At 38.7% G+C, this 25081-nt stretch overlaps 1 protein-coding gene across 7 annotated transcripts in view; it reads right to left on the bottom strand.

Moving 5' to 3' along the window:
- The window catches only part of DNM3 (dynamin 3), a 635765-nt gene that overhangs the window by 358583 nt on the left and 252101 nt on the right, over positions 1–25081 (bottom strand). For all 7 annotated transcript variants that reach the window (XM_061160332.1, XM_061160330.1, XM_061160334.1 and 4 more), the window contains exons 9-11: positions 23027–23094; positions 19464–19602; positions 851–937 (exon numbers count right to left, since the gene is read on the bottom strand). In XM_061160332.1, coding sequence (XP_061016315.1) covers positions 851–937; positions 19464–19602; positions 23027–23094 — 294 coding nt within the window. The remainder of the gene's footprint in view (positions 1–850; positions 938–19463; positions 19603–23026; positions 23095–25081) is intronic.

Genomic DNA, 25081 nt, shown 5'->3' with positions numbered 1-25081 from the left:
GAAAACCTTTTTGCTTCCCTTTATAAAATGCTATAAGTAACTAAGAAAACATCTACCTAAATTTAAGAAGCTTCTATTATTTTCATGTAGTCCTTTTTTAACGAATTATCCTCACCTGAAAATAATCTTTCATTCGTAGAGCTAGCCAAGATTCAAAGACAATTTAAAGGTCACTCTTTACCAACCATATGTATAAATAGTTACAAAATAGAAATGCTTAAAACATTATATCCTTAATGTTTTCAATTATTTAAATATTTAAATAATTGTTTTACATTTTTATATATAATTTAAATATCCTTAAACATTTTTATTTTTTTAGTCATAGGTTCCATGGATAAGTTGATGAATAGCTTTATCCAGTCTCTTCAAGCAAAAAAATAAAATAAAAGCATTAAACATCCTACAAAACATTTTAGGAATTTATGAATATTTTGGTGCCCATCTGTGCCCATTAAAAGTTAAGACATCCTATCTCAAAGAAAAAATGTGGTATGTTTCTGGATTAGTGGTTTTCAAAATGGAGTGTGCATTAATACATGCCCAGGGTATACATGATGATTCATAGAGCATTGAGGAAAAAATAGTGGAAGTCCTATTACTGTCTTTTAAATGTTATCTTTCTAAAGTCTTTATATATGTTTATATTTTTAACATACATAAGATGTTAGTATAGCAAAACATGTATAATATTCATAAATAAATAAAAATAACCATATGTGGTAGTGTTCTCAGTTCTTTTTTTTTTTCCATTCAGGAATACTCCAACTCTTGGAGTCCACCAAACAACCTTGGAGAGACCTTCCACTTCCCACAAGGACCCTGCCCACCAGGGAAGGTCTCTCCTTACCTGGTCCTTTGTCTTCCCTTCTCGCTCACGAATATGGTTAGCAACAATCCTTTCCGTTTCCTCACAGAGTCTGGGGAAGTTTGCCAGCTATCAAGAGAAACAGATCTCAGTGTTAATACTCAAATATTTATACTGCCAAAAAAGAAAGAGATAAGTTATGTTATATTCCAGAAGACATGCATTACCGTTCTGTAAGCAGAAGTGAAATATCCAAAAGAAGAATGGCAGAGTGACAGAAGAGATTTCACAAACTACAAACAGAAGTAACTATATTATCTGAGATAAAACACTTCAAAACCAGCAGAGCAATTCCCTACAAAGAAAACAGAAACCCGGATACCATCCAGCACTCTGCTGTACAGAGCTAGCACTTAATAAAGTTCAAAGATGAAGAAGACAGAAATGAGGATGAAAAGGACGATAATGACTAACATTTATAGAGGGCTTACCATGTTCCAGCACTGCATGAATTACCTCATTCAAAAATGTACAATAGTCATAAAAGATAGATCTGATTATTAACCTCATTTTATAGAGGAGGAAAGCAAAGCCCAGAGAGGTTAAATAACTTGCCCAAGACTATACAGTTCAAAATCAGAGGAGGTCCTGAATTCCAGCCCAAGGACTTTAGAGTTCATGGTCATGTCTATAACTCTTTGAGGATGATTCATTCCATGAACCACAGAGATCATTTTTTAAAAATTCTCCCCTAACATATGGGCTTTTATGTACATATTTTTGGCAAAACTGTAGAAATAATACATGTCAACCACTTATCCCATATAAATTATTCAGGTAATTGGCCAAAATTTAGTTTGCAAAAGTGAATGAATGAATTATAGTTGTTCTCAGTGTAAAGAGGAAGAAGAAAAGGATAATACAAGGATGTTCAAGGAAGCCTAATCTAAAAAGAGGATGTAGTCAGGTAAAGTTGTGTGGGGATGGTTGTGGGAAGAATGGAGCTTGCCAAGCACAGGAACGTGTATGAAGGTGCTGAAAAACAGGGACAATAAGTGGTCAAAGAAGTAAAGGAAATTCAGTGCAGAGAGCAAGCAAGTGTGTGGTCTTCAGGCAAAGCTAGAAAGGTAAACGGGGGCCAGATCAGGCAGATCCTTGCAGATCTGTTAGGAATTTTGGGTTCAGGTGGGAAATCATGGGACTTGGACCAGGACAGCAGCAATAGAAATGGAGAAAAGTGGGCAAATTCATGGCTTATGACAAGCAAACTTTAATTCCATTTATATTAAAAAGCACTTGCAAATTAGTAAGATAACATCAATACTTTACATAAAAACAGGCAAAAAAATGACTTAATTGAAAAAGAAATTTAATGGTCAATAAGCAGGGAGAAATATCACACTGTACAAAGAGAGTAATGCAAAGAAAGATAATAACCATTATGTTGTCAAATTGCTATTAATTATTTTTATAAGACAATGCATGTGAAGGTATATTAAAACTAGCACAGTTTAAACTTACTGAAGGGATGTCAATGAGAATAATATTTCTGTTAAGCAATTTGGCAATATGTATCAACAATCTTAAAGACACATACAGGCATCAGCCTAATTATTTCATGGGATTCTAAAATAATAAGGAAATTCATCATAGCATTACTTGGAACAGCAACAATAAGACAAATAAACACAATTTTATAAACCACCTAGGTATCCAATGATGTTAAATAAATTAAGGTCTACTAATGGGACATAATAAGCCATTCCAAATAATATCTAATATTTTATTTTTAATACTAATTTATAATATCTAATAACATGATAAAGTGTCTAAAATAGATACTGGGTGAAGAAAAAAATCAGGCTACTAAATACATAATCTGATTACACACAAGTATACACACACCCACATACACAAACACACAGTCAAAGGCCATCATATATCCTTCAAGGATATAGCCCAAGACCTTAAAAATTCCTAAATTCTTGGGTAATACTATAGCACATAATATTTCCCCTAACTTGTAAGCTAGGTCTCCCTGAAATGTGACTGCTCCATGGTTACTGGTGTCATTGAACACAAGGATTTTTCAGCATACATGATGTACACCAGTGCCTTGGCAAGATAGCAAACTGCACTACTTCGTGGAACCAATGTAATCACTAATCACATATAAATGGTAAATCATCTTATCCTGTAAGTCTGTGCACAGAAAAGAATCTACACAAATATCAATATCACAAAATGTTAATAGGAACAACCTCTTTGAATGATGGGCTTAGGCATAATTTTAATTTTTTCAACATACATCTCTGCATTTTCCAATTTCTTCTACAATAATAAAAGGTACTTTTATAAAAACATCATTAGAGCATAGAAACCTGGCTGCCTGTTCAACTCAAAATTCACAGCCCAGTGTCTTTTTATGAGATCACCAGAAACCACTACCCCTTACTGAGACTCCTAGCTGAATCCTGAGATATGTGCTCCTTTAAGGGCTTATTTCATGAATAACTTCAAGATACAAATGCAGCTTCCATTCTGAGTTCTGGAAACATTCTTCAAGGAAAGTTCTATGATCTCATAGCATCATCCTTTATACTATGAGAACATTGGAAGTTATTTTTTATGTGACCTATAAAAAGTTTCTAAGTATGGAAGAGATAGCTGATGAATGTTTGCCCTTTTCCTTGACTAATGAGAACCTAGGTGGTACATGCAGCACTAACCACTAGCATGCACTAGACCATCAGAGCAATTGCTCCTCCTCTTCACTCAGACATCTTCCCAAGCTATCAGTGCACACTTGCTTTTAATGATAGCCACACTAACAGAGAACCACACTCCTGCAGATAAGTGACTGCAAAAGCAATAGTGTCCTGCTGAGTAGGGCTGGAATGCCTATAACAACATTTAGAAAAATGGATTACAGCAGACTATTTCTAAAACACCAAAGAGTGGCAATATAAATATTTATTCAGAAACTAAATACTTGATAGACGAAGGACCCCAGGCTCATATGCAGACATCAATATGTCAAGGAAAGGCCAAAATGACAAGAGTATCTCATGAAATAGAAACAACTAAGAATCCTCCAACCTATCGCCCTTGGCAGGGGGCTGATTTTTGTGTGTGTCTCCTGATCTTTTCAAGTTCAATTTCACCAAGAAAGGAACCTGCCAGAGCCATATCTTTATATCTATAATTGAGATGTGTTTTGTGTGTTAGTCGCTCAGTTGTGTCCGACTCTTTGTGACCCCATGGACTGTAGCCCACCAGGCTTCTCTGTCCAGGCAAGAATACTGGAGTGGATTGCTATTCCCTTCACCAGAGGAACTTCCCAACTCAAGGATCAAACTCTGGTCTCCTGCATTGCAGGCAGAATCTTTACCGTTTGAGCTACAGGGAAGTCTAAATTGAGTAATTGAGATAACTGAAAGTAAATGGGCCTAAATTCTAGGTGGAACAAAAAGGAAAGAGAACACAGTAGAAGAACTGCCCTCATGGAGGCAAAGGAGGAGAAATATTGAGGGAGACAGGGCGGGAGGCAAGTTGTTAAATCTGCTCTGAGAAGGCCTCAGAAGACTTGATGCTTAAACAATGATAATAAAGCTTCCAGACAAAGCTGAACAACTGTTAAGTGATAAATTACTTCTAAATAGCTTATGTTGATATTATGTTGCATATTCTTAAATAATGAAGAGTCAATGGAGCAATAATACAACATATATGTATTTAGGAATCAAGAATTTAAATATATAATTCTAAGAGAAAATTTTAATTGTTTTCATTTTAATTATGTGCAGAATTGCACATGTTCTGAGACAAAGTATTATAGTACCATCATTTTTTATATACAAAAACATATTTTAATAAAATCCAATGTTTTAAGTATTATTTAGGATAGTGTTTAATTATTTTGATGACACATCAATATAAAAATTTAATTTTAAGCACGGACCACATTTTTCCCTAGAAGAAAAAACATCACTTAAAAGACATTCCTATACAATAAAAATAAATCATAAGCTTATAAAGTGTATTAACCATTGATTAATCAGATCATGAGAGCCATGCTATTAGGTTTCTCTTGGAACAGATACAAGGTCAGGCAAGATTTCTATACCTTCAAGAGGAACTAGTTCAGTGCCTTAAGCAAAGACTCAGGTTATTAGGTAACCATGTGTTCACAGTTGCATACCAAACATAAATGAGAAAATAAACTAAAAATAGAATAAAATTTCTTTTATGTGCATGACCTGAGTTGACTGATTTGGCTGACCTAAAGTTATGGGCTCTGTTTTGATCAAAATGCTATAAACCATCCAGTGTTGGCCATGTACTACAAACTGAGTAGCAATAATGATTTTACTGCTTATGAAAAGTGAAAGAGAAAAAGTGTTAGTCGCTCAGTTGTGTCCAGCTCTTTTCAACCCCATGGACTGTAGCCTGCCAGGCTCATAAAAGCATACAATAGTTTCATTCTATTTATGTGAATTAAAATCTGCCCCCAAAACCCTTAGTGATTTTTAACTCATATGTAGCATAATATTGGCTTTATTCAGGAGATGAGAGAATACTGATTTGGGCACAACACATTTGTTATGAAAAAAGGAAAAACAGAAGTATTCACATTTACAAAAGTGATCACAGATGAGGAGAAACTGTAGTACAAACAGGTCAAGAAACTGCACAAGGGTAAATTTATTGATGATTTTATATTTTAGGGGTGGACATATGAGAAGTCTAGGAAGATCTAAGTAAAGCTGGTAAAAAGGGAAAGGGCCAGAGTTCATCCAGGTGGCCTTGGGTAAAGCAGTCAGAAAGAAATGCTGTTAGCTCTCCTTCTCTCTCCAAGTGGGCTCGCTCTCCAATCTCAAACCTCAAGTATTTCTACAAATAATGTAAGAAATGGTGGGGTCTGTGAAAGAAGAACATATGTAGTAATTTGATATGTTCTCCTTCATGTTTCTGACCTTATCATTTCTTCTAAGCAAAGAAATGAAGAAAATGCTAGTGTTATTTAACAGATGCTAAGGAGTTAAAAGAGCTTCCCTTGTGACTCAATGGTAAAGAATCCACTGGCCAATGCAGGAGACAAGGGTTCGATCCCTGGATCAGAAAGATGCCCTGGAGAAGAAACTGGCAACCCACTCCAGTATTCTTGCCTGGAAAATCCCATGGACAGAGGAGCCTGGTGGACTATAGTCCATGGGGTCACAAAAAAGTCAGGCACAACTTAGCAACTAAACAACAAAGGAACTGAAACAAATGTCCAGCCTTGAGTGAAACAAAGCTGAAAGATAGAAGAGCCATTGTCTCATTAAGTTATTCAGAAAACATCTGAACAGAACTTCAGAATGGGGTTGGTGCTGGGTCAAAAAAAAATCTGAAGACAATAATCAGGTTTTCATCATCACTTCACATTGATTTCTGATAGACATTATTGAGTGGTTAAAATGGAACAAGAAAAATCATACTGAAGGCAAGAGGAAAAGCAGGGGCCAGGGTAAATTATAAATTAAGAATTAATTGCAAAGATCACAAATCTTTTAATGAATTGTGAAATTAAAAGGTGAGATTCCTATCTCTTGACTTTTAGCCAAGTCCCAGGACTGAATTTCATATGTTCATGCATGCTCAGTCGCTAGGTTGTGTCCAACTCTATGGACTATAGCCCACCACGCTCCTCTGTCCATGGGGTTTTCCAGGCAAGAATATGGAGTGGGTTGCCATTTCCTCCTCCAGGGAATGTTCCTGACCCAAGGATCCAATCCATATCTCCTGCATTGGCAGATGGATTCTTTACCACTGATCCACTGAATTTTGAATAAAACTCAATAAATGACTCAAACTTTAATGCACAGCCTGATTTCAAATCTCAGTACCATGGTCCATTAAATGGGGCATCTGGCTGTATGCAAAGCAAGTGTTTGACTGGACAGCCAACCATTAGAAGAGGTGAAATGTAAGTCTTTATGTACAGATTGAAAACCAGAGCAGATCCATCCAGAGACCTAAAAAAAAAATCCTATTTAAGCATGATGTTTTGCAGCTCTTCTCCTTCCTCCTACAAGCTTTCATGGAAGGTACTCAAGTGACTACTTTAGCCAACATGATAATTGCCTACCAAGTCAATGTGACATGATTCTGTATTCAATTATTGATTCCATAATTATTATTGAAAACCTGGTGTTTAGGGGTTATGACTAGAGTGATGAGCTTAACAAACCAAGTCCCTACTTTCAGGGAGCTTACACTCTACTTTCCAAGCCCCAAGTCCCTTTACTGTCCAACAACAAAAACAAAAGACGTATATAGTATAATTCATGTGATCATATGTGATGCAAAGAAAAAGTTTGCTAAGTAGATGAGTGTGTGTGTGTGTGTGTGTGTGTGTGTGTGTGTGTGTGTGTGTGTGTGTGTTCAAAGAAAGGCATGTGCAGTTGTAGGTAGAAAAGTCAGAGAAAGACTCTGATCACATGGCATTTGAGCAGAGACCTGAAAGAAGTGAGGATGTGACCCATGCAGGAATCTTGAGGCAGAGTATTTCCCACACTGGGAATGAGAAATGCAAAGGTCCTGCCACCACATCTCCTTGATCTGTTGAAGAAACAAGGAAACCAGTGTAGCTGGAGTGGACTGTGGGGAGGGAGATGGGGAGGAGTTTAGAAATGAAAAGGAGCAAGATCATGCAGGTTCTTGAAAGTCATGGTTAGGTCTTCGGATTCACTTGCTTAGTTATGTGTATTCAGAGTCAGATATTTACTTACCTAACATTCCACAAAACTCAGCATTTCTTCTCACAGAACTTCATAAGGAAAAATCTTTCCCAGTATTTCTAATAACCAGCTAGCATATCTTTTTTATTTCTTTGAAAAGCTTTTTTCTAAGCAGAGGAAAAAAATCAATTAATTGGTATGATGGTGATCCAAGAATGTGGCTTCCCACGAGGCCAATAAATGGCACAGTTGCTAAACTGTGGTTAAAAAAAACAAGCTGTTCCTCTCAGTGCTTCCTGCAAAGAAGCTCAAGACCCTGCAAAGATATACTGGAGAAGAGGAGGTAGAGAAAAGCAGCTGAAAGATGATGCCCACCAGAGAAATTCCAAAGTCGAGATGTCCCTGGAGTGAAGCCAAATAGCTCATAAAACTCAAAGGTCCCTGTCTTGTCCTCCAGTGTCCCAGAGACAACACTGAGAACATATCCAAGAAATAGTTGCACTCCCCCAGTTTAGCTTTGTGCTTTATTATGTGAACATGCATAAATTCCATGTTTTTCAATTATGTTTATTTATGTGGCTTAAGAAAAATAAAGTTAAATATTTTACACATAAGAAATTCAACATGAGGAATTGTAAATGAAAATACTGTTTTAAGATTATAAATATATATGTATGTATGTGCATAAAAGTTTGGGTTTTTCCATACCATCTTACAGAATATATATATATTCACAATACAGTGAGAGTAACTATACATTTCAGATTGCCTGAAGCAGTCTTGGTTTACTCATATTATTCAAGTGAAAGTACTGACAGTTCCCCATTTCAATCTCAAAAATGTCCTATGTTGGCCAATAAATTATATGGTCATCTTATTTATGGGTTGTGCTAAAAAAGGGTCAAGTAAATTAAGGTGTGGCATTCTCAACCTTAATTAGGATTATTATGCTTTACAAACAACTTTAATTAGACCAATTTCAAAGTAAAAAAAGTTTAAGGTAGACATAATAAGGCCAAAAATCAAAAACATTAAATCAAGGAGTAAGGAAAAGAATAGATATTTGAAAGAAAAAACCTGTCTAGAATTTTTTATCATTTTAAAAGGATTGGCTAGAGGAACTTGCAAGATGGCGAAGTAGAAGGACATGCACTTACTCCTTATTACAAAAATGCCAAAATCACAACTAATTGCTGAACAACCATTCACACACAAAAAAGAAAGAATTCTGGAAACTATCAAAAAGATACCCTACATCCAAAGACAAAGAAGAAGCCACAGGAGATGGTAGAAGGGCACAATCATGATAAAATCAAATCCCAGACACACCAGGTAGGTGACCCACAAACTGGAAAATAATTACACTACAAAAGTTCTCCCATAGGAGTGAAAGTCCTAAGCCCCACAGCAGGATTCCCAGGCTGGAGATCTGGCAACAGGAGGAGGCCCCAGAGAATGTGGCTTTGAAGGCCAGCAGGGTTGGATCACAGGAATTCCATAGGACTGCTGCTCCTGCTACTGCTAAGTCACTTGAGTCATGTCCGACTCTGTGCGACCCCATCCCTGCGATTCTCTAGGCAAGAACACTGGAGTGGGTTGCCATTTCCTTCTCCAGTGCATAAAAGTGAAAAGTGAAAGTGAAGTCGCTCAGTCATGTCCAACTCTTCGCAACCCCATGGACTGCAGCCTACCAGGCTCCTCCGTCCATGGGATTTTCCAGGCAAGAGTACTGTAGTGGGGTGCCATTGCCTTCTCCGTCCATAGGACTGGGGAAAACATAAACTTTACCCTTAGAGGGTACACACAGGTGTGCACCAGGACCCAGAGAAAAAGCTGTGACCTTTTAAGAGAGTGGGCCAGACCTACCTGCTAGTACTGGAGGTGAGGGGGTTTGGCTCACTGGAGGGATAAAGACACTGGCAAAAGCAGTTCTGGTGAGTACTCATTGATGTGAGCCCTCCAGGAGGCCACCATTTCCTCCCTTAGACCTGGCCCTGCTCAATAGCCTGTAGGCTCCAGTGGTGGGATGCCTCAGGCCAGACAATCAACCAGGCAGGAACACAGACCCACTCATCTGCAGATAGACTGCTTAAAGTCTTCCTGAGCACAGCCCTGCCCATCAGAGGGAAAAGACACAGTTCCACCCACCAGTGCGCAGAAACCAGTCACAACTGGCAGGAAGCCTACACAAACCTCTTGGATAGCCTCATCCACCAGAGGGCAGACAGGAGAAGCAAGAACTACAATCTTGCAGCCTGTGGAACAGAAACCACAATCACAGAAAGTTATACAAAATGAGACAGCAGAGGAATATGTCCCAGATGAAGGAACAAGATAAAACCCCAGAAGAACAACTAAGTGAAGTGGAGATAGCAAAAAGGATTCAGAATAATGATAGTGAAGATGATCCAAGATCTGTAAAAAAGAATGGGGGAGGGATAGATTGGGAGTTTAGGATCAACATTTACACACTGCTATATTTAAAATAATCAACAAGGACCTATTGTATACCACAGGGAACTCTACTCAAAGTTCTGTAATAACCAAAATGGGATAATAATTTGAAAACGAATAGATACATGTATATGTATAACTCAATCACTTTGCTGTACACCTGAAACTAACATATTTTTAATCAAATATACTCCATATAAAATAAAAAAATTTTTAAAAGGAGTGACTTTTTTTTTTCTTTTTTTTTTTATTATTATTATTATTTTTTTTCCAGTGGGTTTTGTCATACATTGATATGAATCAGCCATGGATTTACATGTATTCCCAATCCCGATCCCCCCTCCCACCTCCCTCTCCACCCGATTCCTCTGGGTCTTCCCAGTGCACCAGGCCGGAGCACTTGTCTCGTGCATCCCACCTGGGCTGGTGATCTGTTTCACCATAGATAGTATACATGCTGTTCTTTTGAAATATCCCACCCTCACATTCTCCCACAAAGTTCAAAAGTCTGTTCTGTATTTCTGTGTCTCTTTTTCTGTTCTGCATGTAGGGTTATCGTTATCACCTTTCTAAATTCCATATACATGTGTCAGTATGCTGTAATGTTCTTTATCTTTCTGGCTTACTTCACTCTGTATAAGGGGCTCCAGCTTCATCCATCTCATTAGGACTGGTTCAAATGAATTCTTTTTAATGGCTGAGTAATATTCCATGGTGTATATGTACCACAGCTTCCTTATCCATTCATCTGCTGATGGGCATCTAGGTTGCTTCCATGTCCTGGCTATTATAAACAGTGCTGCAATGAACATTGGGGTGCACGTGTCTCTTTCAGATCTGGTTTCCTCAGTGTGTATGCCCAGAAGTGGGATTGCTGGGTCATATGGCAGTTCTATTTAGTGGTGCTGGGAAAACTGGTCAACCACTTGTAAAAGAATGAAACTAGAACACTTTCTAACACCATACACAAAAATAAACTCAAAATGGATTAAAGATCTAAATGTAAGACCAGAAACTATAAAACTCCTAGAGGAGAACATAGGCAAAACACTCTCCGACATAAATCAAAGCAAGATCCTCTATGACCCACCTCCCAGAATATTGGAAATAAAAGCAAAACTAAACAAATGGGACCTAATGAAACTTAAAAGCTTTTGCACTACAAAGGAAACTATAAGTAAGGTGAAAAGACAGCCCTCAGATTGGGAGAAAATAATAGCAAATGAAGAAACAGACAAAGGATTAATCTCAAAAATATACAAGCAACTCCTGCAGCTCAATTCCAGAAAAATAAATGACCCAATCAAAAAATGGGCCAAAGAACTAAACAGACATTTCTCCAAAGAAGACCTACAGATGGCTAACAAACACATGAAAAGATGCTCAACATCACTCATTATTAGAGAAATGCAAATCAAAACCACAATGAGGTACCATTACACACCAGTCAGGATGGCTGCTATCCAAAAGTCTACAAGCAATAATTGCTGGAGAGGGTGTGGAGAAAAGGGAACCCTCTTACACTGTTGGTGGGAATGCAAACTAGTACAGCCGCTATGGAAAACAGTAAGGAATGACTTTTAAAAAAAAATTTTTAAGAGTATTTTAGCTAACTCAGAATAAAATATTCCTTTAAAACCAAGTACAGATTTCTTTAGCATCAGGATAACTTTAGAATATCTAAATTATTAATAAGAATTTATAGAATATCTCTTATGTATGGTTAATCATTGTATTAGGTAGCGAGGATAAGAAGACAAAAAAACAGCCCTTTTTATAAGGAGCTTATCAGGCTGATTCATGTCAATGTATGACAAAAACCACTATAATATTGTAAAGTAATTAGCCTCCAACTAATAAAAATAAATGAAAAAAAAGGAGCTTATCATCAGCAACAGGAGGCATTCACCTAAACAAATAAATTCCAAATTGCAATGCAGTATCATAATTGCTATGACAGAAGTAAACACAGGGTGACAATTAGAGCACTAAGAAGGGAGTGAAGATGGAGACCAAGACAGGGTTCACAGAAGCTTTTCAGGAAAAATGATGATTGAGCTGTATCTTGAGGAGACTTTCTAAACAAACAAAATCACATGTGCAAATATTAAAGGCAGGAAAAATTTTTGTGAATAAAAAAAATCACTTAGAATGGCTGAAGCAAGCAAAAAGTGACAACAGATGTAGCTGGAGAAGTATTCAAGGATCAAATGGTGAAACTAAAAACAACCATAAATGATTTGAACTTTCTTAAGCTATAAGGAGTCATTAAATAATTTTGAAGGAACAGGCAAAAAATATGTGCACATATATTTTTTTAGCTGTTTTGAGATCTTTTTTGTTCTTTTGCTTGTGCACATATTTTTTTATTTAAATTATTTCTTTATTTTACTTTACAACATTGTATTGGTTTTGCCATACTTTGACATGAATCCGTCATGGGTGTACATGTGTTCCCCATCCTGAAACCCCCCCCCCCCAACCTCCCTCCCCGTCCCATCCCTCTGGGTCATCCCAGTGCACCAGCCCCGAGCATCCTGTATCATGCATCGAACCTGGACTGGCGATTTGTTTCACATATGATAATTTACACATTTCAATGCCATTCTCCCATATCATCCCACCCTCGCTCTCTCCCACAGAGTCCCAAAGACTGTTCAATATATCTGTGTCTCTCTTGCTGTCTCGCATACAGGGTTATCATTACCATCTTTCTAAATTTCATATATATGTGTTAGTATACTGTATTGGTGCTTTTCTTTCTGGCTTACTTCACTCTGTATAATAGGCTCCAGTTTCATCCACCTCATTAGAACTGATTCAAATGTATTCTTTTTAATGGCTGAGTAATATTCCACTGTGTATATGTACCATAGCTTTCTAATCCATTCGTCTGCTGATGGGCATCTAGGTTGCTTCCATGTCCTGGCTATTATAAACAGTGCTGCGATGAACATTGGGGTACACGTGTCTCTTTCAATTCTGGTTTCCTCAGTGTGTATGCCCAGCAGCGGGACTGCTGGGTCATGTGGCAGTTCTATTTCCTGTTTTTTAAGGAATCTCCACACCATTCTCCATAGTGGCGGTACTAGTTTGCATTCCCACCAACAGTGTAAGAAAGTTCTTTTTTCTCCATACCCTCTCCAGCATTTATTGCTTGTAGACTTTTGGATAGCAGCCATTCTGAACGGCGTGTAACGGTACCTCATTGTGGTTTTGATTTGTGCACATATTTTAGAAAGGCCATTTTGATAACAGTGAGGAGGATGAATTTGACCAGATTAGAAGTAGTAAGATCAGTTAGGAGGTCACTGGAGTAATTTAGTTTTTGTTTTGTTTTTTTTTGGGGGGGAGGGGGGGAACCTGTTTAGGACCTTAAATAAGAAGAGGAGGCAGTTGCAGTAAACTGTACAGTAGACCATTTTGGTTTGAACCAGCAGTATAACTTTGGGAATCAACAATGTTTTAAGTGGTAGCTGAACTATGGGAGATATCATCTGGAGAAAGGAAAAGAGAAGAAAACCAGAAGCAAATTCTTGGGACTCTGGTGGTTAGAGGCAGGCAAAAGTGGATAAACTCCTTATAATAGCCAGGACATGGAAGCAACCTAGATGCCCATCAGCAGACGAATGGATAAGGAAGCTGTGGTACATATACACCATGGAATATTACTCAGCTGTTAAAAAGAATTCATTTGAATCAGTTCTAATGAGATGGATGAAACTGGAGCCCATTATACAGAGTGAAGTAAGCCAGAAAGATAAAGATCATTACAGCATACTAACACATATATATATGGAATTTAGAAAAAATGGTAATGATAACCCTATATGCAAAACAGAAAAAGAGACACAGATGTACAGAACAGACTTTTGGACTCTGTGGGAGAAGGAGAGGGTGGGATGTTTCAAGAGAACAGCATGTATATTATCTATGGTGAAACAGATCACTGGCCCAAGTGGGATGCATGAGACAGGTGCTTGGGCCAGGTGCACTGGGAGGACCCAGGGGAATCGGGTGGGGGGGGGAGGTGGGGGGGGGGATTGGGATGGGGAATACATGTAACTCCATGGCTGATTCATGTCAATGTATGACAAAACCCACTGCAATGTTGCGAAGTAATTAGCCTCCAACTAATAAAAATAATTGAAAAAAAAAAAGTGGATAAACTCTTGAAGGAGATGGAGGAAGAATTATGAGAAACATGAAAGAGAATACAATAGCGGTCTCATCTTCAAAAAAAGAGTAGAATACAACTGGGAATAAGACTGCCCATTCAATTTGGCAATCAAGTCTCTGGTTAACTTTTGTCATAACTATTCCAATAGAATGGTGGGTTGAAGACAAACTTAGAGGGTTAAGGAGTTAAATGGAGATGAGAAAGATATAGAAGCATAAACTACTTTTTTTTTTTTTTTTTAGCAAGAATGTTGGCCATGAAAAAAGGACAGTCATAGAGCAGAAGACAGGTTTTTGTTACTTATAAGTCAGAAGAGGCATAAATATATTTATACACTGACTTATTTTAAAATGTGATGAAGAGGGTGATGATTCAGGAAACCGAGAAATCCAAAGAGTAAGCTCCTTAAGGAGGTGAGAGTACAAGTAGAAACCCAGCCTTGGTCAGGATTAACACCATGACAGAGAAAAGGAGAGGAAGAAGAGGCATGACTGGGAATACACATAGGTTTGGGGGCTAGAAATTAATGTTCCCATGTATAGCCTCTATTTTCTCTGTGAAATCATTATTGAAAGTGATGAGCAAAGCATCTTAAAAAGAGTGCTAAAAGTTTAACATCACTATTGTGGCAAACACGGCAAGTCACTAACAAATGAAATGCTGAAGACGATGGCTATATTATGTGGCACTAATCCACACAGATAGACAACTATCTTCAAGCTCATCACCAACCTGGGGAAAGGGGAAATAAAAGACAAACAGTAAATCTGCCCACCCTTAGTGTTTCAACAGATGGCAAAGTTAATGCAAAAGGAATTAAAGTAATGTGTGCTTAGTCACTCAGTCGTGTCCGACTCTTTACGATCCCATGGACTATAGCCCACCAGGCTCCTCTGTCCATGGGAATTCTCCAGGCAAGAATACTGGAGTGGGTTGCCAGGACCTCCTCCAGGGGATCTTCCCAACCCAGGGATCAAACCTAGGTCTCCCATATGGCAGGTGGATTCTTTACCGTCTGAACCACCAGGGAAGCCCAAAAGGTAAATGTACTGCTTCTTAATGTATTGCTTCCCAGCTCCAAATTCAAGCTTCTTGCCCTCTCTGTGAAAATAATCCTGGGCCCTTAAAGTAGTTTTTCATTGCTCGCTGGCACCATGAGAGGTTTTATCAGGAGAAGCAGAGCCTGGAGAGACACTGTTGGAGGAAAAGACAGGCTATAGAAGCCTACTTCAATGCAAGGCAGTCACAGACCCCTGGTAGAGCTGCCCTCACCTTGAACAATTTGCATAAGAGTGTCTCCAGGGAGATTCCTCCCCATGGTTACCTTTTCCCTCCCAACATGTTCCAGAGGGCAGATTTCCAGCAAATTCTGCAGCATAACACTTTTCTGCCATCCAATGAGCCACATCTAGGTCTTCTTCAAGAGGTCCCAGTCTTAGCTCAGCAGGGTCCCTCTTTCCAGGGCGTTCCCCTAAAGGTAGCACCTTAGTAACTGCTCCTTATAGCTTCTACTCCTATCTTCAGCCATTCTCTTAACTTCTTTTTTGAAAATTAATTACCTAATTTATTTTTGGTTGTTGCACTAGGTCTTCCTTGCTGTGTGCAGGCTTTCTCTAGTGGCGGTGAGTGGGGACTACTCTTTGTTACGGCGCACAGGCTTCTCATTTCAGTAGCTTCTCTTGTGGAGCACAGGCTCTAGGCACATCGGCTTCAGTAGCTGTGGGCTTAGTTGCCCCACAGCACATGGAATCTTCCCAGACCAAGGATCGAACCCATGTCCCCTGCATTGTCAGGCAGATTCTTAACCACTGGACCACCAGGGAAGTCCTCTCTTACCTTCTTACTAGCCAATCCCTCACTACTTAAGCCCCTGTTACAGTTCATACTATTTTTCTAGTAACTGTTTCCTGTTCAAATTCCTGTGTGGTTTCTCTCTCCTGATTGAACGTAGACTGATACAGTGGTCAGGAAATATAATAAAATCAGGAGAAGACAGGTAGCTTAAACAAAAAAAAAAAAAAAAACAGAAGTCAGAGGTCTGAAGTCTTTTTGAACTTAAAGATTGTTTCTAGGGAGAGTAAAGGAGTGAGAAAACTGAAAGGGTGGGAGCCTGCAGCATAATTTTAGGTGTAGAAAAGAACCCCTCTTCCTACTCCCCAGCACCCTTCACACCTCACTCATAAAGTGGTAACCCACCAACATTTCTTCCCTCTTGAGAAAGTATTATGGGAGCTGCCCTTGTCATTTTCTCCACCTGTGCAGCACCTGAGTTATGTCAGCCCACAGCTCTCTGCTGCATGGGGCAGGCGCAGTATGTCACTGCTCAAACGTTGCCTTCTCTGGAGAGGCCCATAGGTGTGAGGTTAGCTGAAACATGCTGTGCTGTCTCTGGGAGCACATCTCTCTCCACCGCTGTGGGCTCTGATGTTTACCGCCTGAAGAGAAGGCTCCCACTGCAGCAGCAAATCACAGCCACGCTTTCCAAGCTAGATTTACCAGCAGCAAAGTAGATCCTAAACTTCAATTCTCCTTTAAGGTTTTCTACTAATTTTCCAATTAATTGAAAACCAAAAAGAAGGTAATGAGTGTTTTGAAAATCCTAGATTTAGAATTTGAGATTTCTGAAGAATCTCTCGGTAGAAAATTTGTCCACAATGACAAGGACAGAAAGAGGTCATGGGAGTGGGATGCTAGGGTGGAATGAATGGAGGATCACTGGGATCATAGGTCTCTTAAGAATAGCAGCTACTGGGTGTTGGACATGATCTCTACTGAAGTCACCTGAGCTGAAAGTGAGTTTAGGATGGAGAGGAAAAAATGTAAGCCAAGTTCTAAATATTTTGATGAATGCAAGGGAGCAACCAGGACTTGATGGTGACAATGAAGAGAAGGGAAAAGGTTGCCAGAGCTGGTAACACCTTGGCCTTGAAGGAAGACTTGTTATAGGAAGGTGAAGGAATAATGTTTGGAAGCCACAAATGGAGAAGTCATACCTGATCCTGGCCTTTAGATTCTTTGAGTTTGGGCCAATAAATATCCTTCAATGAAGGGAGCTGAAGGGTAAATAAGAATCTCAGGAAGAAAGCTAGGTTTTACTTAAGGCAACATATAAAATGTTTTGAGAAGACAGTATAAATATACAACCACGCCTGATCTACAGAGCTTAATGAAAAGGGAGGTTCAAAGGGTGGAAAGCAAAGAATAAAAGTCAAAAAGTGTCCAGAAACAAGCCGTCTCATCCTGTGCCATCGGGACTGTTGGTTTTCCAGTAAGTTGGATACAATGGGAAATGATAAAAAAATTCATACATACCATAAACACTTTATATAACTTAAAACATAAATGTACACACATGTGCCAATCTTTTGATGTAAGGCCAAGGCCTGTTCTCTGCATATGGATCTGCTGATTGGAGTTATGTGTCTTCTGTCTTACATAAACCACATCCTCCGTCTATGATTTCCAGTTTTGCTTTCTTCAAAGTGGACAGGAAACCTAAAGACACTTGGGAAATAATCTGAATGCAGAGCCCATCTAGGTTTTTATAAGTCTCTCCACATCCTTTTAACCTTTTTCTACCTACACCTAGTCCAAAGCAGAGCTTTTATAGCTAACCTTTAAGTCATTCCAAAGCTGAGTTTTTATGGAAACAAAAGTCTTTCTTGCATTTGATCAATTTATTTACTCAATTTATTTAAATTAGAAGGACAGCTGGCTAAACAAATTTGAGGACAAATAGCACAACTGGCCATTAGAAAGAAGGCAGTCTTACTGGTGGGAGCAGGAAAGCATGGGCAACCTAAAGAGAAACTCTTGGCTGAAGAAGATACCTGTATGCAGTAACCCATGGGGTTAAATAGAGAACATGGTACCAGTTACTTCAACAAGCCAGTTCAGAGGAGACCAATACTGCACAAGTGACAAGACTGACCACATTTTGGGGTAAAGGCAAAGATATCAGGGATATGAAGTATTATTAAATGGCTTCAAGTTTCCAAAGGAACAGCTGGCGTGAAGAACTGACATAAAGACTGTTTTGTTGTTCCCCATTTACTTTTTCCTCCATTCCTTAATGCCTATGGCTTTTCCCATTTTAAGGAAGAGAAAAGAACACTAAGGAACCAGGTAGAAGAATAGTAAGAAAACTAGAGAAGCGCTCTGAAGCTCCGGAGCCACTTCTGGGCCCCACGCTAGTTCCACTGAACTCCTGTTCTCTTAGCATTGACAATTATAAATTCCTAAGTTTAGCCTCTTTTCCGCTTTCACTACTTACATCTTTTCTACTGAGTTTTCCACCAGTTAATTAGGAACCAATACTCATACTCATTCTCTCACTCTTCCCACTGGTTTTTTAGGAACATTACTCACAGTAACCATACAGAAAGGGAAGGGTAACAAAACCAATGAAATCAGAAGTAAATATACTTTCAAGAAATGAAGTAACAACATTAACTGTCATAGGGCTAGGCCTACCCTATCCTAACATGATCAATGATTTCCTTCTTACATTTTTCAATTTGGGGTGTCCCTTTCATGTCCCACACAATTCCTCCATGTTCCTCAGCGAAGAGGCCCCAGATTGGGAAGTCTCTTACCTACTATTCTCCATCAATAAATATTACAAGGAGGAGAACACTGGGTGCTAAGAAAAATGGCCATTTATAGATTAGCCATCATTTACTGATAACTTACTATGTTTAATCAACGTGTTAAGTGCGCCTTGGGTTTCTGACATCATCTTGTTTAATCTTCTCTGAGGTGATATTATAACTATCATCATCATCATCCCATTTCACAGAGGAATTGACAAAAATATAAGGATTAAGTATGATACTGAAGGTCACACAGCAAGTAAACAGCAGAGCCAGGATTTGAATCTAGATAAGGGCCCAGGCCCAAAGGTCCAGTTAAACTACTACACCACAATGCCCCATTCCCAGACATCCAGGTTCCAGTGGGATTCATTTAAAACTTAGAAAAATTATCTTTCGATATATACAACTTCACTGATTCCCTTGCCCTAACAATGGGTCCCAACCATGCACCACAGGAAAAATTGGTTTAGGGCATTCACTTGATTATTCTAAAGTGATGTTTACCTGATTAAGACAACAACCCTATTTGAAATGGGTGAGACCCAAATATCATGAAAGCGACTCCCACTCAATACTTTTTACAATCCTTCCCCTTGAGCAAACACAAAACCTTCATAACAAAGTGGAGGGTCAGTGAAAGAGAGACATGTAGCAGGGTAGGAAAGTGGGTAAACTGGTTGGAAAGTTACATAATCCAAACTTACCTTTTTGGTACACTTCTTGACAGTGTTGATTAATTCTTGTATTACCAGATCTACACTCTTCAAGGAAGGCCCCTTCAGCTTTACAATTTGTTTTTTGACAATTGCTTCAAATGCCATGTCTGGAGTAAACAACCCTGTCCTGGAAGTAAGAAAGAAAATAGCATGTTAGATATTTTAAATTGAATGATAATCAGTACTCTTTTAACAATGTTTTAATTGGCATGCTACTTAAACTGAGCATGTAAAATCCTCATTAAAAAGGTACATAGTGATTAATTGTATTCACAGCATCATTTGTAATATCTTTAATACATTCTATAGATGATTAACACTACCAAAAAACAGTTTCCCAAATGTTTTCAAGGCCCATAATGTGACCTTCAATATTTAACTGTCTTTGTCTCATCTCACTCTTTCATAGCAGGACAAAGGAATGCTACAATAGAAGTGGTGTCCTAAATGTACATTTCTGTTTCTAAAGTATTCCAAAAACAATCCCGTCTTGTCCTTCATGGAGTAGGAAATGATCTTCATATTTTGAACACTGAAACAGTAATATTCCTGAACTATATAACATATTCTTTCCAGGAGAGCTATATTATACTAAGTTCAGAGGTTCCCAGTTTGAGATCCTGGGGTACTGGAGAAAAAAAAAGCAGTTAAGTGGAACTAGCTTGGGACTCTGAATGCCTAAATTGTGAATTTACAAAAATAACAAATGATAACCAAATTAACAAGGATCTTTTTCATCTGTCTGGAATCAATTCAAACTGGTGTCACAACAGGGCTTTTCTAACGCTGTGCAGAAGCTCAGGGAAGCAGGTATATGCATGTGTGTGTGTGTGTTTCACAAAAAATGAAAAATGATTACTCACATCTAAACAAAAGGACAATGGGGAAAATCTACTGTAAAAGGGATCTTGAACCCTGACAAACACTATGCCCACAGATAATGCAGGCTCCAGACACTGGTGGCTGATCTCCCCATCCTAGACTCTCCTCCCTTCCCCTTATTTGATTACCCTCTCTTCCTTCAACACTCAATTTTATGGTATCTCTTTGGAGAGTTTCCTCTACACTTTCCTTTTAGCAGCCTTATTCTATGTCTCTTATTTACTTAGCACTTTGGGCCCTTCTCCATTTCTAATTGCACTGTAGTAGTCATACTATACTGTCAATTGTAACTTCTCCACTTTGGATACAGAATAAAATACATGTTGTTTAGTCTGACATTAAAACTGTTCCCCTGTCTGTCGCTAATCTTCCTTGTGGTTATTTTCCTCCTTCCTCTCATGCACACAAGGTTTCAGCCAAACCAGACCATTTGCCTTCCACAAAAATATTCATGCTAATATTTTATGCCTTTTCCTTCATCTAAGATGTTCATTTCACTTTTCCCACAATTTCAGCCTGTCCAAATCCCACCTGTGCTTCAAAGGCCAGATCAAAAGCAACCACTTCCTACAGCTCGCCTTCTATCGTCCTGCCACTGACTGGGTCTTCCTTCTCTGAACTCCAGCATCTTATTTTGCACTACAGTGATATGAGCACATATTTTGGTCCTATGACTATCCTAGTAGGAAGAGTCATTAGAGCATTTATCTTTGTTTTCCCGACAAGGAGGGATCCCCTGCTCATCACTGGCACTCAGTGTTAGCAGAACAAAAGACCATCAAATCCTCACTGAGGAAAGGTGGTTTCTATTATTCAAATATCTAATAGAATCAGTTGATAACAAAACATTTTAAATTAAGTGTATTTAAAAGCCTAAATAATTGCACTATTAGCATGTGTTATACTCAGGACATTGTGCACTTCTTATCATTTTGTGTGTGTGTGCATGCATTTTAGTCACTAAGTTGTGTCCAACTCTTTCGCAACCCCATGGACTGTAGCCTGCCAGGCTCCTCTGTCCATGCAAATCTCCAGGCAAGAATACTGGAGTGGGTTACCATTTCATTTTCCAGGGGATCTTCCCCACCCAGGGATCAAACCCGTAGCTCCTGCATTGCAGGTGGATTCTTTACCACTGAGTCACCAACCAGCTTATAGGCAAATTAATTCCAGAATAATAGTAACAGTCAATCTCTTCTGTTGGTGGACATGTAAATCAGAAATCTATAATCCTGACTTACTGCCTTTTTGCAGTTACATTCAATAAAAACATAATCACTAAGAACTTTTAAAAGTCAAATAAAAAACACTGTGTTTAGTTAAGCAAAAAGACTTTTTTGAGCCCTCTCCCAAAACACAATTTGGTTCTATTGCATTTATCAGACTAATACCTGTGAATACTAGCTCTGTCCAGCTAAAGAAAAAGACAGTTTCTATACTAAATGTCTTCTGGAGTTGAGAGAGAGGGAAGAGAATTAATAGGGAACTTAGAAATCCTGTTGATGGTTAGAGATGTTTTCTCTTTTCCACTTTATGAATGCATATTTACATATTTACCCATACTATTTGAGACTTGTAGAGTAGACTTTCCAAATTCCATAAGGATAAATTCAAATGTCACAACTCCTTTGGAAAATCACCCATCACGGGCACGCTCAGTGTGAAGTTTTGCTCTCTCAGCTTCTGTTCCCCAAATAGTCTCAAGCTGGCCCTAAGGCAGAAGCTGAGACACAACCAACCAATAGACTGGGGACCCCCTCCTTCATGTAAGATCATCATGAAGTAGGCAACCTAAGTCTTCTAACCTTGAATCAATTTAGCATATGCTCCATTACATTGTATTTAGCCCTCTAAACATGAACTCACAAAATGTGCTTTAAATTCATTTATTTTCCTATCCCAGTTCTTTAACGAAAGTAAATGAGGATAATCCCACTTTGTATGAGGAGGAATTCAGGCGCAAGTTCTCCTCCCAACTTCCTCTCCACTCTCCTTCTATATTTCTAACTCCAGTCCAAATGCAAGGCTCCCTGCTCCATGAACACATGCTGCTCTTTGTCACCTCCGTGTCTTTGCTCACACTACTCCCTCCACTCTAAGCCCCTTCTCAGCTCCTCCAGCCTCAACAATCTCTCACCTCTCACATCTTTTGGCATCGCCATCTACCCCATACACACACATATTCACATTTATACACACAGACACCTATCCTTGTTGAAATCATTCTTGTTCTCAAAATAGGCAAGGTTTGACTTTAAAACAACCACCTTCATTAATCTTCCCCAATCTTGCTCCATAAATCCAGTCAAAATTAATCCATCTAGTCTTGGTGTAAGTAATGATCACTTATGAGCAAGTCTGGCCTTTGCCTCTGAAATATATATAGAGCCCTGAAGAACAAGGTCTTGTTCATCAGTAAATCCCCAACTGTCGAGAGCATGGTGCTGTGAGTGCAGACAGGGTTTTTGATTTTTCAGTGGAAAAAGACAATATGACAATACTAGAAATTATCATTGAACTCAAGCAAGAATTTCCTATTTCTTATTTTTTACTCCCACCTCTACATTCTACTCTGCTCAGATGATGAAAAGGCTACTTCACTAGCCATTTATAAACACTAATTTTTTTAGTAGCTTGAACTGAAGACAAGGAAAACGTGAAGCACTTGCCTGATACCATGTATGTTTTTGATTGCATAGCTTATTTCTCTTCGCAATTCTTTCTCATTGAACTCCATCTGTGGAAGCAAAATGAGCCACAGTTATGACACTCAATTCCTCTGAATAATAATATTGTTGAATATTTAAAAATGAGAATAACTTGACTCCGTTATTAATAAATGGATACTCATGTCTTTCCTAACCTAAATCCAGATGGTCAAGACATCTGTTTATATAAAGTTCAAGGCAACACAGAATGTTAGGGATTTCTGGGAGTTTTAGTGCAGCAGATTTTAACTCTTTTATAGATAAGGAGTGCTACACATAAAGGATGTCTTCTGTACATAAATCTGGCCATTCATTTGAAATATATAATTCTTCATTCTTTGCTGAATGTAGTAAGTGTATTCACAGACAAATGCATACATAAGTGTCACCTGATGTACAACAGTAGTCCAGCTGTGTTGAGAATTAACAATGGCTGTCTCTTCTCCCTAGCCATGTTAAGCACCTGAGTTCAAAATTTATTTAAAACAGGAAATTAATAATATTTTGCCAATCCTACACAGGATAGATTACTGTATTAAAATTTTCCCAGAAGTTCTAGGTACCTTAAATTTATTGGAAGTAGGATCAAAGTGTCATAGAGCTTAGACCTGAAAGGGATATCAAGAGAACATTTGGGTCAGCTCCTAACTTTTGAGATTTGGCCTCTCCAACCTCATTGCCTGTGCATTTCCCGCCCCCCTCACACTTTATGCCATAGAACAATGAACTGCTTTAGTTCCACACCACAGCCTTTACCACTCCTCCCTTTCTGTCTGGAAAAATCTCCTCCTCAGCCCCACCTCACCTATTCCTGCTTAACTAGCTGCTCAACCTTCTGGGCTCAGAAGCCAAGCTCCCTTACACAGTCAGGCTGGGATTCATTTCCATGGATTGTGTTTCCACAGCACCCTGTGCCAAAGTTTGTCACTTTTTTTTAACACGTATTAGTGAAACTTTCTATCTACCCATCTGCCTCCCACACCAAGACATAAGTATATGCCTCTGTATGTGAGACAAATAACATAGTCCCTAAAACTACCTCGCTGCCTATGGGGCATTTTAAACTTAACAGCTCTGAAACAAAACTCTTGGTTCATACCTGCACACTAAACTTTTTATCAGTTTCCTCATCTGATGGACACTAACATTTGCTCAGTTGTGCAAGTCAAAATCTTGGGAGTCATCTTGAATTTTCTCTTTTTTGCAATTCCCATAACAATCCAAGCCCTATTGACCCTTCTTTCAAAATCATGAATCCATCCACTTCTCTCAAGCCTCTCTGTTGAGGCATTTCTACTATAAAGCTAAATTTAGAAGTTTAAGTTTCAGAACTTCTCTCTTGCATAAATTCCTTACAAGACCCTGTGCCTGTGTATTTATAATTTTGCATTCTGCAAGGGGGGGTCCCCAAATTGTATAGACTTCAGGTCTCCCACAAAGTGGATTCACCCCTGCTTCGGCCCTACTGTTTTAACCCATCTTGTCTCCTTCAAATAACTTTTCCCCCTTTACAATCCAACCCAGACAGTGGTCTTTTAAAATCACCAACCAAATCAGGTCACACTTTTTCTTAAAACTCTCCCCGGACTTCCCATTGTTAAATGTAAGCACTTTATCGCAACCTAGAAAGCTCTGCATAAACTGGGCACTTCCTTCCTCTGAATTCATTTTCTCCCCCCTCCCCTTCATCAGCTCTGCACCAGCCTCAGGTGTTCCTTACCTGCTACACAGGTGCTTGCTTTAGGGCCTTGTCCTTGGCATCTTGCCTTAAACAACCTTCTTCCTCCAGATCCTTATAGCTGACCTCTTCATGCCATTCTGGTCATGCTTTAAGGGCTCCATAGTCAGAGAGACCTTGCTTGAACATTCCATCAAAAGTGGCTAATCTAATTCCATTCTCTCTCATATTTCACTATGTAATAATACTTGATTTTTTTTTCTTACTTTGTCTATTTGTCAATTTTCTGTCTTTTGCCCCCAGATAGTATCTCTATCTTGAACCCTGGCACCTAAGAT

The sequence above is a fragment of the Dama dama genome, chromosome 14, assembly GCF_033118175.1.
Source record: "Dama dama isolate Ldn47 chromosome 14, ASM3311817v1, whole genome shotgun sequence".
In the NCBI taxonomy this organism is placed as follows: domain Eukaryota; kingdom Metazoa; phylum Chordata; class Mammalia; order Artiodactyla; family Cervidae; genus Dama; species Dama dama.
This window is presented reverse-complemented; position numbering and strand designations above follow the sequence as displayed.